We start from the raw sequence: 15,657 nt of genomic DNA, 5'->3' as shown, positions 1-15,657 counted from the left end.
GACAGGTCAACAGTCCATCACAAGGTAATACAAAGACAGGAAAAAACAAAAACAAGACTGAGTGATTTGATGTGGAGGCAGAGAAAGAAAGCTGGGAGTATGTTTTAGGGACAGCGTGACTGTGATAATCCAACACAGAACAACGTGAGGTTAACAACCAACTGATTGAGAAAACCGTCTGGTGAAGCACACAGCAGTAACATAATAGGATTTAACATGCAGATATGTTGGAGATGGACAAATGGAGGTTTACTCCCCACTGAAAGGAAGGGGTTAACTGGGGCTCAATTAAAGGGAAGTCTAAAAACCACAGATTCTTCCGCCCTTTTTTAATAACCAATTATGTTTTTGTTCAATGTCATCCATTGCATAAAACAGGTATAGCCTGTCTGACTGTTGCTTTTTACCTCTGAGAGACTGTGTGCACCTTCATAGGTGCAGTGAGCTGAAAGGAGGAAAAGGTCTTTTCCAGTCAAATGGATCATAAAACAGAATTTTATGATCTGTTCTTAGTTTTTTATACTTAACAAAGCCAGAACGTTCTGCTGAGAAATGAGACAGTGCTATGCAATATCTGTGTTTTGTATCAGTAGTTGCATAGTTTTTGTCATGAGGTGTGCCAACATTGAAACATCTGAGTAACTCTTCACCCAGATAGAGTTGCAGCTGCCAGTTAAAACATTGTCAGTGTTGTTGCTTGTCAGTGTCCTTAATACTTCAACTTTTCACACACAAGTAATAAAGCTTAAAGTGTGTATCATTAAAACTATTCTCAGCTCAGTCTCAAAATTTTGTGGTCCCTAATTGTTCTGACGACTCCCAAAACTGAAATGATTGTATTTTTTGGTACTTTGGGGATCAGATCAGAGGTAGAGCCCACAGACAGCAATAGATACTCAGCCTTGCTAAACATTCATGACCCTGGAGTGTTTCAGTATGTTGACACCTTACAGTAACAAACTCTAATGTCCATTATGGGGTTTCATCTGACAGGCCAATAGTATTGTATAAGTGTGAAAAGGGAGGAAAATGATACATGGTTTTCAAATGTTTTGGTCCAAGTCTTAATAGGGCCCTGAGCAGATTTTTATTTGGGGGCCCATATACCAACCTGTTAACACCAGATGCTTTATCATTCCTAAGATTGTATGTGTATAACATACCTACTATCAGTATTATTTGTAATTAACTTAAATGTCTCTTTAATTTGTATTAAAGAGACATTTAAGACAATGTCTTAAATGTGTAATTATGTTTATTGATTTTAACCTTACAGGAGTAACAATCTGAAAAAAAAATATTTGAGTTGAATAAGATCAATAATCCTTTTTATTATCTAGATAATCAAAAGAGTAATCGACAAAAATCTTAGTCAAATGGTCGAGCTAAAAACTCACAATAAGCAAAACAAACTAATTTAACATTCATCAAGTAGATTCCTCTCAAATGATACTTCAAAACGTGTTTCACAGGATCTTAAAGAGTGCATTCCCAGATGGAGGACGATTGCTTCTAAAATCAAGGTAAATTACAAAGTTTTGTGTTGAATTCAGTTTTTCTTCTTGGCTTTGCCAGATGTGCTGCCAGGTTTGGAGGTGGGGTTGTATTTGGAGGAGAGCAGCATTGTGAGCAGCAGCAGCACGGGGACCAGCAGGTACGGCGCGTATATGGAGGCCAGCAGCCAGCGCTCCCTGTTAGTCTGGGGGCCAGGGTGGGGTTTGACAGGGAAGTGATGGAAAAGGATGTGGGCTAGGATGGGAATCAGCGTGGTGGCAACATGCGTGGAGTACACAATGGCAGGAGTCCGGATCCACTTACAGCCACCTGGAAGATGAGAGGGATCAGGAGAAGCTGCATCTGGTTGCAGAATTTCACTGACATTTAGGATATAAAAACATGGACATGATACACAGTGCAAAAGTCATATATGCAAGTTAACATCCTGACTTCTTTTTCTCGGGGCTGCAAATACTTTCACCATCACTGATTGTGTAAAAAGAAAGTGAACTCTCACCACATCATTAGGCCATTAAACATAATCTGATCTTTACCAGGTGTTAAAACTAAGCAATTTAAACATCAAATCAACAACAAAACATTATGTTTTACTGAGAATCAAAAGGAAACACAATGGAAGAAAAAAATACTTTTTATCAAGGTTTCACATGGTTGTGGAGGAACCTCTCTTCCACACAGAGCTTCTTTAGTTCAAGCTTGCACTCACTTGTTTGTTCCCACCTATCTGCACTTGCTCTTGGGGGCTTTTTTCCAGTTCATGAGCACATGATGCCTAGATTTCACATTTAACTTTAGAAATCTCTGATTTACAGGGTGACTGAGTCTTGTGGCAGCAAATCAAGCCCAAACTCCTCCACCACCCTGCTTGACAGTTTAAGATGCTCTCTGTTATGTTTTGTCAGGGTTTTTTGGGGTTTTTTTTTACATAAGGGGGTTCTACAAGTCCAATTGTATTGGTTTATTTTTGCAGTTTCTTTAAGAACTTTATCTTTCAGTGAACTTATTTGGACATCTGCTTCTGGGAAAATTACCAACGGATCTTGAAACATTTCAAATTTCCTGAAGACTAACAGATATGGTCCCTCTTAAATCCTAGGTCATGTGGTCAACATTCCACACATTGTTTCTATGTTTTTATTGTTTTTGTTTACAAGTAATGACATGTAATACCAGTGCTTATTATTATTGTTGTTCACCATAAATCTTCATATTTTTGCTTTGCATCATCTTTTACCCTGTCAACCCCCGGTGACCTCCTGGATTCCCAGTGGGGGAAGTCTGCGTCAGGCTCAGTACATTCCCTCTTACTGCTCAGTTTGTTATTATTAATTCTATTTTTGTGTAACTCTGTATGCTTTCTGTCACTTTGTTGCTGAATGTTCCTAAGGGACAATAAATGAATTTCTAACCTAAGCTGGCTTCAGTCGGTTTAATCAATCTTGTGGTCTGTGGTCCCTCAGCAAGTTCAGTTATTAGGCATGCGGCCCACTGATATATACAACTACTACTAGAAAAACTAATCATTTATATTGATGGTGTGGCCTTTCAACCATGAAAGCAGTCTGTTAGTGAGAACTTTCTACTCTTTTAAAGTTATGTAGTGTCCACAGCTTAACTTTAAAGACCTGGAGCTGACTAGGTTTTTTTTCTTTCCAAATCCTAACGCAGCGATGCAAATCAGAAGATATATCCTCACTTTGTTTCAATTTTATGTTTGTTTAAGCACTTGGATTGCAGATTTCACGCGTTGTTTTTAAGTTTACTCACCTTTCAGAAAAGCGTAAGCTGCAATGGGGAAAAATGGCATTTGGAGAAAAGCCTCGCAGAAAATAAACGACTTGAACCAGTCAGGAGGATCCAGCACCATGGGATCTTTGAACTCCTCTGCATACCACCTCAGAAGATTCTTCAGCTGGTGGGAAAAACTGGGTGAATCATCTCGGAGCAAACAGAAGAACAAGACGCCGTGGTCTGAACTTACCTGCTGGGGGTACACATGTTCAGGCAGCAGGGCTTGTAAGTCAATAAATAACGTAATAGGAATGTGGGAGGCAAAATAAAAGAAAAAGATTATTTCTAACACACGAACAGCCATTATGTGTGAATGGGCGCTATGGACAGAATGGAACCAGGGTCCAAAATCCACAACTGCGCTGTGGCGTAAAAACGCATGTTCCATGACTCCATCCTATTGGCTCACAGGAAGAGCAGGCGTTCCTGAACGCACCACTCCTTCCTGTCACCAGGAAGGCGTGGTTAAAAGTCCTCCACAACTATGGAGGAATTTTCCTGCCATAATCCAAGAGCACACATTTTCAATCTGAAAGCAGGATTTTATGTCTTTTGTTCTCAAAACTTGTAATACTTTTGCTTATATTTTCAGTTTGAAAGCAGGACTTCATCTCTTCTCAAAAGTTGTAGTGCTTAAACAAAACTTCTGATCTCTTTCAAATATTCACTGTCCTTTCTCAAACCTTTCTCCTCGTGCTCAAAACTTGTCTCTGTCGGATCAAATCTCTGCTTGGAAACCTCTCTGCTCGCTTGCAAATTCTTTTCTGCTATATGGAAACAAAAAAGTACCATTGTCTGGCAACCCTGCGACAGACTGGCAACCTGTCCAGGGTTGCCCAAAACGTTCGCTGGAGAGAAGCACCAGCGCCCCCGCTAGGGAAAAGGATGTAAAGAAAATGGATGGATGGATTAATGGATGTCTGGCAACCTCTTATCCAATAGAATGGAAGCGTTATACTGGGTCCGTTTGTTTCCTTTTAGTGGGTGTGCCTGTGTGGCTACTATGGATTGTAGCAACTTGCGCCGCCCACATCCCTTCGATCCCTTCTTTCATCCCTCTCGATAAAAGGGAGAAACTTCGATGAAATTATGGCAGAAAACTTCCCCCCATACACAGCGGCTTCAGGTGCCCCTCGTAAATAGTAATGCAAAAATCGCGATGTATTTCTGTCAAGAATGTAAAATTCCCCCAAAATTAGACATCCCCTTTTGTGTTGCTAAAGAGTTCAATAAAAAAAATGAGAAACATGTTTAATGAAAAAATGACAAGTATATTACATGTTTCAAAAAGTAACATAAGAACCAGTAAAATCAGATCCAATAGAAAGGCGAAACTAAAATATTTGACTTTATCCCTTTATTTTCCACTCCCCTGTCAACCCGCATTTTAAATGTTTATGCACAAAGAAACACTCATAAAACATAATAATCGAATAGTTCCTGATTTAAATTATCTGTATTAACAGCCTTGATAAATATTTAAACGTGATGTTCTTCTTTCAAGACGACACTCCCTCGCTGTCTTTGTTCTTCATGATATTCTGCCCGATCTTTAGCCAAATTCTGCGGACTCTCCACATCCACATAATCCTGCAACAAAGACAATAATTCGGTTTTTCAGAAAATTCACATCATATGAATTTTTATTTGTGGCTACAAAACTAAGATGTTGAAGAAATCAGTTTTACATTTGCTCTTTGAAAGCGTCAGCAATTTTTCCAGAAAAAACAACAACAACAACAAATCGCTGGAGGCAGATTTTAGAAAAGTTGTCTCAGAATAATTCTTTTAGACACTGAATTTATAATGCTGATGATTTATATGTTTTTGGTGTCGTTTTCATGTTAAATTCACAAGCAAAGCTTTTAAAACCTGCAAAAAATAAAACAAATAATATAAATGAATTCAACTTCCATCATTTGCTTGTAAAACTTCATCTGTAAAAGTGATGACCTTCTGGTGAGCCAAGCCACAACAATCAGTACTAGACCAAGCCAAGGCTTTTAGCCAATCTGACACTTAGGCTTGAAAGGGCACCAAATTTTGCAGGTAATATTTTTACTGATATATTTAAAGTAAAAATGAGAGAGCAGATAATTTACATAATTGCAACGGACAAAAATTTAGTGTTATAATTTTATTGTGTAGAAAAAGTCTGATTCAAATTAGACCATATTTCTTCAATAATTTTAAATATTAACTTATGACCTAAATTTTATTCCACTAGAAAACCTTAAATTTCATCTCCACAACATGAACAAAAATGCTCACTGCATCATCCTCTATGATGTTCTCCAGCATGGATACGATGTCCTTGAAGCCGGGCCTCAGGGTGTAGGGCTCCTGCCAGCAGTCACGCATGATGTGAAGCCTGCAACATTCAAACTTTTTCTCTTTCATGCACATGTCCACTGTCAGTGACTGTGTTGATGTTTTAGAAAATGTTATATGATTTCAATACCAATGCAGAAAATGATTCTGGAATACAAATAGTAATTATTCACATACACACCACGATAAAGATATAACATGCCCAAAACTTACAGCAGTGACACAAATGTTGTGTTTTTATGGTTTTAACATTTTATTTACTAAACATGTTTTTAGTATATGTTGTAGAATATTTAGGAATTCTTCTCAGATGTCTGAGTTTTTTTCTTTCTTTAGGAAAGAGTCAGTATTTATAAAGCTGATCTCCTTTAATAACTTTTGCCTTTCAGACTGACATTGGATTTGTACTGATAGTGATTCACTGTCATGTCTTTGGTGCTTGGAGTTGGTCAGCTTGTTGGCTTTTGTTTCTACTTTTTCCTGCTTTTTGAGAAATCACCACAGGTCCTTACTTTGGGTTCAGATCTCGGGAGTTTCCTGGAGACACTTTGTAGTCACTTTTGTCTTGTGACATAGACCTCCATCATTATGCCAAACAGCTCCTTTCCAAGCTGTGTCTGGATTGGTGGAAGAGGTTACTCTTGGACAGTGGTGGGTATTTTAATATTTTGAATAAAAAATGTGATGTTCTGATCATTTACTCAGAGCAGAAGTAGTGTTTTTACAAAATACAATTTTACTCGAGTCATTTCTTTCTACTTTTCCTTTAACTTGAGTAAAATATATTAAGAGCAGAGCTTCTCTAATTTGGGTACAGTTGTTAGTTCCTCTTCCCAAATCTGCTCTTGGAGGACATCTGGTATTGTATCCATATTTTATTCATAGCAGTAAGTCCACTCGTCCAAATAAGAAGCAACCTTTCATGGATTGATTGGGGGAGTTACTGTTGGGACCTCACAGAACCCATTGTGATTCTCACCCTTGTTAATATTTATCTGATTATTGCACAGTCAATGAAAAGGAAGATTCATCAAGCAAAATAACTGCACCAGCTTCTACTGTCCATCTTTGGACTTCCTGCAGAATTTCAGACCATCCTTCATGCTTTCTTTTCAAAAGTGGCTCCATTGCCATCCCTCTTGTCACAATGAAATTGTCCAAAAGACTTTGCTTTATTGTCAATACAGATGCAGACACACTTGATGCCAGCATAAGTTCTGCACTGTGAAATCTCATATATAATATATGTTTAAAATTGATCAAATCAATTAATGCAATATCATGCAAGGTTGTTTTTATAGTGGTCACAAAATAACAAAATAAAACAAAATTCATTTATGACAATTAAATGAATGCAAAGGTCAGATGTATTAGTTCCATCTGACTATAAACAAATTTAGAAAACAAGCCAATGAGACAAATATAGTTGGTTTTTTTTGCATAATGATACACTTTCAATACCTTTTTTTAACTTAATTTTCCGATAATTACTTATGTCACCAGGTTTTAAAGGGTTAAGCATTGATTTCCAATGAAGAGGGTTGTTCTTCTATTTTGACTGATATTGACTTCAGCTGGACTCTTTCCCAGCTTCACCTGGACCAATGATGTGACAGTACTGAAGGAGGTGACTCTTTTGTGCCAAAGCTAAATGCAGTAACACTAGATTTATTGTACAGCTCATCCCTCTGTATGATAATCTAAAACAATGTGAACTGTTTCCACAAAAAAAAAGAAAAGAAAAACTGTCACTGCAAAACTTTTAGTCATCATTATGAATCATACATTTGTCACTCTGTAAAGTTTTGAAGCTTAGAGAAAAAGATCAGCATGAATTATCAGATATGACATGGGTTTTATGTAGTGAGCTTTTGCTTACATTTCTGGTCTGCATCCTTCAGGGTTTGTGTTCTTATGACCCATGCAGATGTGGAACACCACTTCCTCTGATGTCTCCAGGTTGGGGTATGGTAATGTACCTGAGATTTGAAGATTTTCATATGAGTTGTAATTATTTAGAAAACACAGTTTAAAGGTGATGTGCTGTTTGCTTAACTACATTTGCTCACTCATATAATATTCTTTATTTTTAGACATCACTTAGATGTTTTATGTAATAACCTCAGAACAAATCCTGTTTACATTTTGAAGAACACAGCCTCTTGACAGAACACTAACACTTGCTTATAAGCTGAAACAAGAGGATGAAAACAAACTCTATGGTAAGATATTCTCCAAATGTTTGGAGGGTACACATCTCAGATATAGAACAGCACATTTATTACATTACTTAAATTAGAAGACGATGAAGGGAATTCCAAAGAGGAAAAACAAGCTTAGCATAAACTATCAGCCGTATTTATTTAAAGTATAATGATCTCTTACCAGCTTGATTCTCCATGACAGCTAGTGTTAAAAAGAATCAGATTGTTGGACGCCAAGTAACATGACTACAATCTCCAGTTTAACCACCAGAGGTCAGCACTTGTTGAATGCTGTTCCTTAAACTCAAAAATAAAAGGCAGCATAATTTGGTCCCTTGATTTGTGATGATCTTTTTATGTAGCTAAAGAAAAACAGTTCTTTGGTTGTAACATGATGATGGAATTGCCTGACTGAAAGAATTCAGATGTTTTGAGAATGCTGTACAGCACTGTGGTGCAGTTAATAGCTGTTTACAGTAAGCAATTTGAAGCCGGGTGCTGCTCTAACTGAAGTGGGTCATCCATCCATTAGTCTACACACATCCTCCAGGTTTGTTTTACCTCCCATTACAGTATATTCCATGTTCCTACCACCACCTACCAAATGTCTGCATCTCCCACAGCACAATGCCAAACGCCCATACATCTCCTTTGAAGCTGTAGTAGTTGTTCTTGAAGTACTCAGGGGGGTACCAGCGCAGCGGCACGCGGGGCTGCACAAAACACACAGCAGAAAAAGTCTACACACACTCAGAGGATGAAAAAAACTGTTTCCTCTCTAATACCAATTCTCATACAGCAGAATAATTGAAATCAAAAGGAGAAATGAAACTGCAGAATCTTCAGCATACATTTAGGTTAATGAGCTCCAAGTGCTTATTTGTTTTTTTGTTTGTTTGTTTGTTTTTGATTGAAGCCGTATGTCTGTAAATGGGCTGCTTCCTGCTCTAAACAATGTCACTACCCCCACAAACCCACACAACTAAGAATTTGATTTTCCATTTCAAACACACACATGGGAGACAGTGTGGCCAGTGCGGAGAGCTACGTGCTAGATGACGGGCCACCAGTGTGTGTGGTGTGAACACACACTGTATTAAAAGAATACTTCACAAGTCCCCAGGCAGCAGGTTTATTTGAGGCATGTGTCACTACCTTCAGAAAGGGAAGAAACTTAGTCATGAAACAAAGAGAATCAGAATCAAACAGCAAGGTGAGATAAAATGTTGCTAAAACACCAAAATGAAAAGAGACAATTTGTTACAAAACCCCCGAAAGAATATTTTTCAATGACATTGTGAATGAACTGAACTGTAAACCATGCTTAACTAAGGCTGATTTTTTTTTTCATACCAAATCTGATTTTAATAATTTTTTTCTTGCTTTCTGGGTTGACATCACTCTGAACTATGGAAACCCATGAAAAAAATCCAGATTTTTCAAAGATTTAATTTTTAAAAACAAAAAATTTAATTAATTGATTAAATTGATTTATTGCCCAGCCCTTAACTCATCTCACAAATCAGCACATCAGGTTTTTCCATGAGGTCACAATGTTTTCTGTGCATTTTTAGATGTTGCTGGAACCATATAAAGCTTGAGTGAAACACAAAAGAACCCAACTGCATCTACAAAATGAAAGCAAAGTAATCTAAATTGTACATTGAAAAACAGAATGTCCCCTGAAGAGTAACCAGACCTGCTGCCGTGTTTTCTAACTGAGGTTGAGGTTGTGGACTCCTACAAATACCTTGGGCTGTGGCTGGACAGTAAACTGGATTGGTCAAAACACACTAGCCACCTGTATGGGAAAGTGCAGAGCAGGATGTACTTCCTGAGGAGACTGCGGTCCTTTAACATCTGCAGCAAACTGCTCTGGATGTTCTACCAGTCTGTGATTGCCAGTGTCCTCTTCTACACCGTGGTGTGCTGGGGAGGCAGTATATCCAAGAAGGACACGTCCAGACTGGACAAACTGACCAGGCGTGCAGGCTCTGTGGTCGGCATGAAGCTGGACTCTCTGGTGACGGTGGCAGAGGCGAGGACACTGAACAAACTGCTGGACATCATGAACGATAGCAGCCACCCTCTACACGCCGTCATCAGCAGCCAGAGGAGCCGGTTCAGTGACAGACTGCTGCTTCCCAAGTGCCGGACCAATAGATTTAAGAACTCTTTTGTCCCCCATGCCTTCAGACTGTACAATTCCTCATTGGGGGGGGGGGGGGGGGGGGGGGGGGGGAGGTGACACAGGACAGAGGGTGGAAGGAGTAGTGACCCCTTGTATTTTTCTCCATACTTATCAGGTCAAACCACATAGTGCAATACGATATCACTGGTCAATCTATCCGCCAAATTCTTATTTTTTTTTTTGTGTTGTATTTATATTTACTTATATTCTTATATTCTATATTCTTATTCCTTGTTTCTTGCATAATTTAAGGTTTTTCTTGCATAATTTAAGGTTTTGGTTACTCACATTTGGTGTGTACCTTAGTATTTAATTTGTATTTTGTATTCTTTTGCACTTTTGCTTACTGTGTGTTAACTTTGTTTTTTGCCTGGGACCTGCTGGTAACTTCAATTTCCTGAGGGAGTCTTCCCAAAGGATCAATAAAGTACAAGTCTAAGTCTAAGTCTACAAAATGAAAGCAAAGTAATCTAAATTGTACATTGAAAAACAGAATGTCCCCTGAAGAGTAACCAGACCTGCTGCCGTGTTTTCTATGCAGTGGTGAGTATGTGGCAAACCTATTTTATTCTTTTCTGTTAGAATAAAAGCAGAACTATGTGCAGGTTGATAGTTGAACAAAAAAGGTGAGAATTATGTAAGACAAGCTAAAACTATATATATATATGGTGTTTGCCCAAAATACTAGACAACAGTACTGAACAAACCCAGCATACAAACAATGTCTGTGTGTGTGTGTGTGGGTGTGTGCGTGGGTGCGTGTGTGTGTGTGTGTGCGTGTGTGGGTGTGTGTGTGTGTGTGTGTGTGTGCCTGTGCGTGTGTGTGTGTGTGGGGGGGTGTGTGTGTGTGGGGGTGGGTGTGTGTGTGTGTGTGCGTGTGTGTGTGTGTATTTCTTACTCGTGGACTCCTCCAACGGCTGCTGCGGCGGCTCGCCATGCGGCTCAGGTCCCGGGCCAGACCAAACTCTGCTAATTTCACCTCCCAAGGAAACTTAGTGACCATAATATTCCTCAGAGCTAAGTCACAGTGAATGATCTGCACAGAGGACCACAGCAACAAGTGTGTGTCAAATAAACAAATATTCAAGCACATATTCTTGCATGTTCTACACATGCAAGAATATGAACAATAGAGTCAAAAAGTCATCATCTGAAAGAGGTAGCAAAAGATTATTCTAAAGAAAAGTTAAAAAAAATATTTTAGAACAATTTAAGCTTTCAAAAGAAAGAAAATGGCAAACTATGTCAATAGTGACATATTTATCTAAAATCACGAATGAAAGTCGTGTTGAAATTTTGTAATATATGGATTCCATGAGACAAATGTTCCAACATTATATAAAATATATAGAGAACGTGCAGTAGTGTGTGAGTGGATTACCATTTTGGAGCGCAGGTGCTGCATCGCCAGGGCGATGTGGTAGGAAGCAATGGTGAGGAGGCTCTGCAGCTCTGGGTCTGCACTGAGGTGGACCCTGTTGGTCTGGAGGAAGGTCCTCAGTGTGCCATAACTAACATACTCCATGATCAGAATACAGGGCTCTGCACACAGGAAGGTTCACTCAGACACCTCCAGAGCTGGAATATTTACATATTCAAAAAAACTGTTCTTATAATATTCACTTAAAGGATCTGCCATGTTTGATCTAGCACTAGCATATGAATATGAACATCCCAGAAGACTTTGGAACCCTGAAAAGCTACTACAGGTACATCTCTGGAATAACTGGAATACTGTATTTGTTCTGATGGGGCTCATTTGTTGGAGCAGTAAGTCTTTAAAATGATAACCTCTCAGCAGGTATTAAACATATTCTTTACTAAGTTTATATACCTAAATGTTTTGTTTTCATTGGTTGTTAACAGAAAATCATTATAATTAAAAGAAAGTCTTGAAAACAAAAATTTGTTTCAGAAATAAATTACATTTGAAATAATATTCTAATTTAGATGCACCAGTATTTGTTTGCGATTGGTTCTGAGTATTATAAACTCTGTCTTTGAAGGAAAAACTGTCATTATTCTTTCATTCAACAAGTACAAATAATGATGCATTAATAATAAATCGTAGCTTACGTCGAACATTACAATGTTAGTCTGATTCACTGTTAGACTGTAAGAGCAAATGGTCTTGCATCTTTTTCTACAGTTTATATGAGCATCTTTTAACTTACGTTCATTCGTGTTCCAGTCCAGTAGCTGGAGGATGTTTTTATGGTGAACCAGTTTCCTCATGATGCAAATCTCCATGTCCACATGTTTGGGACGCACACCTTAGAGGGACAAAAACACAATAAGATGAAACTAAATTATGACCATCAACACATTTCAGATTAAATGAACCAATCTTTCAACCAAATACTTTCATAATAAAAACATTAAAACAATAAATAAAAATACTAAAACAGAGCAAAACAAGCAACAATCTATACTATTTATTGGGTAAATACAAATAAATCAGGCTTCATTGTATGGTTATGTTGACAGAATAATAAATGAATATTATTCAGCCTCAGGAGGCCTAGTTTGCCTCCTGAGGCAAACTAAGCAGCTGCTTATAGGTCCCCCACAACAGGAGGGGGCGCCAAAGAGCAAGTCTTTGCTGTCTAGGTAAGGTAATGCTAATTTGGTGGAAACGCACACCAAACAGGACGTTTGTTGTCCTGCAACGTTTCGATGTGTCGCTGGTCCAACACACCTGGATTAAATGAGTGAAATGTCTCTTCCACCTGCAGTAAAATTCTACAAACTGTATTTAGTTCAGGTTGTTGAAGCTGAAAACGCATAAAAAGGTGCAGGACCCCGACCCTTGAGGAATAGAGTTTGACACCCATGACCTAAAAGAAAACAATTTACTCAAAAAAGTTTTATTAAAGGTATGTATGGAAGCCCGTTTCCACCACTTTGTAAAAAAAAAGAAAAAAAAAATTATCTCATTTATAGGCTGTTGAAAATCCCCTTTATTACTCTAGTGACCGTTACAGTAAATTGACCTGCTTTGCTGATCTTGCAGGTGAACATGCTGTGACCTTTACACGTCCCTCTGCTCATCCTGGCCTGGTAGAAGACTCCCTCCTTCCCTGCTTTGATCAGCTGCAGCAGATTCAGGTCTGACTTGGTGAAACGAGGTTCCTGCAATGAAACACTCCTGGTGAAGTCATCCACAGAAGAAGAAGAAAGACCAGGATTCTTTTAATATGGACTGTTTCAAGAGAAGACACCAAATCAGACACATGGACAAATCACCAGTCCATCACTGAGCAATAGGGAGACAGGCAGGACAAACAATCATGCACACACACACATACACCTAAGGAGAATTTAGAGAGATTAACCTGACAGTCATGTTTTTGGATTGTGAGAAGAAGCCAGAGTACCTGGAGAGAACCCACACATGCACAGGGAGAACATGCAAACTCCATGCAGAAAGGGCTGGGATTTGAACCCAGGACCTTTTTGCTGCAAGGTAAAAGTGCTACCAACTGTGCTACTGTGCAGCCCACACTGAGACTTAAATATTAATTTTCCTCCGAAGAATAAATCTGGACCCAGCTGTGTGACGGTACCTGCTGCAGGCCTTTCCACAGCCTCTTGGAAGATAACCGGACATTGGTTATCTGTAAAGGAGTTTCTGGAGGAAGCTGCTCGCCCTCGTCATTCTCCACTGACTGGACTGTGGGTGTCACAACGGCAGTCTCGAACTGAGGCAAATGTCTCAGAATAAACTTGCTGCCCTGCTGCATTCGGACGGTTCGAACCATGGCGCGGTACCTGCAGAAAAAATTGTTTCATAAAGCAACATTGTATGAGACTGAAAAGGGCCATTTAAAGCAAAAAAATACTGTTTACCTTGACTGCCCCTTTTTGTCAGAGAGCAACAAATGAGTATTTATAGCATAATTTCATATTTGCCTTTAAATTAGATTCTGCTGAGAACCAATAAGAGGTTAATATCTAATTGGCAGAATATTTCTGGCAAGAGAAACCAGAAATATTCAGGACATCAGCTGACGTCCTGAACGGCTCAGTGTTGTGGGGTTTCTGGTGATTATCTCCAGAGGTCTAATATTTAAGTATAATTTTAACATGTTAAATGATTAAAATTAAAGTTAGACTTGCCCCTTTAGTATCTTTGGAAGTAATAAATTGAGGGCCTTAAATTTAATAGGTACAGTTAATTGTTTATTTCTATTTATGGATTCCTATCACTTTTAGCCTTGAGTTGCAGAGATATTTGCAGCCCTGGTGATGCTTTGTGGCCCCTGACTGCACACATTTGGCAACATTTGGTTCATTTGGTGTTTAAGCAAAATTATGCGTGATAAATTTCAGTCTTCAGAGAATGAAAAACGTTTGCTTTGACATTAATTATTTTTCTCTTATTTATCAAATGTTTTACTGTGACTTTACTTTCATTCTAAGGATCCCAAACATCCGGTGGCTTTTACAGGAAAGCAACGTTTGGTACGTCTATTTATTAAACTTGGCTAAATATAGGACATGTTTTCAAAGAGTGGCACACATTCAGTTCCTGTTTTGAGTACGGAGATAAACTTTTATAGACCAACAGAATAGAAAATTATCTCACCTCCTGATGATTTGGACTTGTGTCTTTCTTTAAAAAAGGCAAAAGTGTTTGACCTTTTTTAAGTGTTGGATCTACATGTGAGACTTTTTGTTATTAAATTATTGAATGTTTAGTTTACTGATGAGCATGTAAACTAAACACCTGTTAACTAAACAGGTAAACAGGACAAATATTTCTTTGAAATTTTTTTTGTGAGAACTTTCAACATTGGGATTTTGGCCTAACTGGCAAAACGTTTGCACAACACGGACTTAAAAAGGCCTCGGAGCTTAGGGAATTAAGATAACTCTAATCATATCGCATACTTTCTGTAGTACTATGAAGTACTATGAAGAGATTCATAGTATTACATGAATTGCACATGAAAAGGATGTTTGTCATCTAAACTAGCAAGGTGGTTTTAAATAGAAATGTGTGGCTGTGATAAATTTCTGAAGAAATTTGTGCTGCGGACACAAATCAGGATGTGTTTGACCTTGAAGACTGAACTTAAGCAAAGTGAGCTTTCTAAAAACTCAATTTCAAATATATTTGTTCATTTTAAATTTAGCATGAACAAACTGCACAAAAAATTCTTACTTTCTTAGAAACACGGCGCCCAGCACAATGAACAGCAGCAGGATGAAGCAGAGAACTCCAAGGACGACGTACAGCGCTGCAGAAAGACAGAAGTTAACTTTTAAAATGTTTGGATAATTTTGCTGGATATTAATCTGAGTTGTGGAAGCCTGACAGCTCACCTGGACACATATGAAAGGCAAGATTCACCATGCTCTGCGTCATCTTCCCCAGGAGCCCAAAGTGGAGGAGTGTGAACAGAAGAACATCACTTTGGTCTGGAAAAGGGGTGAAAACTTTCACAGATGTGGAGGAAAAACAGTTTTGTTTAAAACTTGGCTGCAAAGCAAGGAAATGCAAGAAAGACGTGGGCTGAACATCCAACCACCTTACCTCTGGTTGTTCTGAAGACAAGAACAGTAGAGAGTCGAAGGATCCAAACCAGCTGTAATTCTTTACTGTTCTGAGCAGCTTAT

At 38.5% G+C, this 15,657-nt stretch overlaps 2 protein-coding genes across 2 annotated transcripts; both read right to left on the bottom strand.

Annotated features, from left to right (window-relative positions):
• Positions 1 to 1,300: 1,300 nt before the first annotated feature.
• On the bottom strand, positions 1,301 to 3,705 carry tmem97 (transmembrane protein 97). The gene is made up of 3 exons (XM_032546053.1): positions 3,500 to 3,705; positions 3,286 to 3,430; positions 1,301 to 1,824 (listed from the first exon to the last, which is right to left on the bottom strand). The coding sequence occupies exons 1-3, from the start codon at positions 3,695 to 3,697 to the stop codon at positions 1,550 to 1,552; spliced, it is 618 nt and encodes a 205-aa protein (XP_032401944.1). The 5' UTR covers positions 3,698 to 3,705; the 3' UTR covers positions 1,301 to 1,549.
• Positions 3,706 to 4,545: 840 nt separating this feature from the next.
• LOC116737512 (tyrosine kinase receptor Cad96Ca) lies at positions 4,546 to 15,651 on the bottom strand. Its single transcript, XM_032590699.1, has 12 exons — positions 15,575 to 15,651; positions 15,364 to 15,459; positions 15,203 to 15,278; positions 13,602 to 13,806; positions 13,029 to 13,167; positions 12,210 to 12,308; positions 11,417 to 11,577; positions 10,934 to 11,071; positions 8,446 to 8,557; positions 7,520 to 7,619; positions 5,581 to 5,680; positions 4,546 to 4,899 (listed from the first exon to the last, which is right to left on the bottom strand). The coding sequence occupies exons 2-12, from the start codon at positions 15,404 to 15,406 to the stop codon at positions 4,789 to 4,791; spliced, it is 1,284 nt and encodes a 427-aa protein (XP_032446590.1). The 5' UTR covers positions 15,407 to 15,459; positions 15,575 to 15,651; the 3' UTR covers positions 4,546 to 4,788.
• Between the last annotated feature and the right edge of the window lie 6 nt (positions 15,652 to 15,657).

The sequence above is a fragment of the Xiphophorus hellerii genome, chromosome 18 (genome assembly GCF_003331165.1).
Source record: "Xiphophorus hellerii strain 12219 chromosome 18, Xiphophorus_hellerii-4.1, whole genome shotgun sequence".
Lineage (NCBI taxonomy): Eukaryota > Metazoa > Chordata > Actinopteri > Cyprinodontiformes > Poeciliidae > Xiphophorus > Xiphophorus hellerii.
This window is presented reverse-complemented; position numbering and strand designations above follow the sequence as displayed.

What these genes read in the sequence shown, in the direction of transcription:
- LOC116737512 (XM_032590699.1), bottom strand. Translation starts at nt 15,406, where the DNA reads ATGACGCAGAGCATGGTGAATCTTGCCTTTCATATGTGTCCAG. An exon ending in GGCGCCGTGTTTCTAAGAAA is followed by an intron (nt 13,807 to 15,202) that starts GTAAGAATTTTT and finishes TTTTTTCTGCAG; the next exon opens with GTACCGCGCCATGGTTCGAA. An exon ending in CTGCAAGATCAGCAAAGCAG is followed by an intron (nt 12,309 to 13,028) that starts GTCAATTTACTG and finishes TGTCCCTCTAAG; the next exon opens with GTGTGCGTCCCAAACATGTG.
- tmem97 (XM_032546053.1), bottom strand. Translation starts at nt 3,697, where the DNA reads ATGGAACATGCGTTTTTACGCCACAGCGCAGTTGTGGATTTTGGACCC. An exon ending in AACATGTGTACCCCCAGCAG is followed by an intron (nt 3,431 to 3,499) that starts GTAAGTTCAGAC and finishes TTTTCCCACCAG; the next exon opens with CTGAAGAATCTTCTGAGGTG. An exon ending in AGCTTACGCTTTTCTGAAAG is followed by an intron (nt 1,825 to 3,285) that starts GTGAGTAAACTT and finishes CTCATCTTCCAG; the next exon opens with GTGGCTGTAAGTGGATCCGG.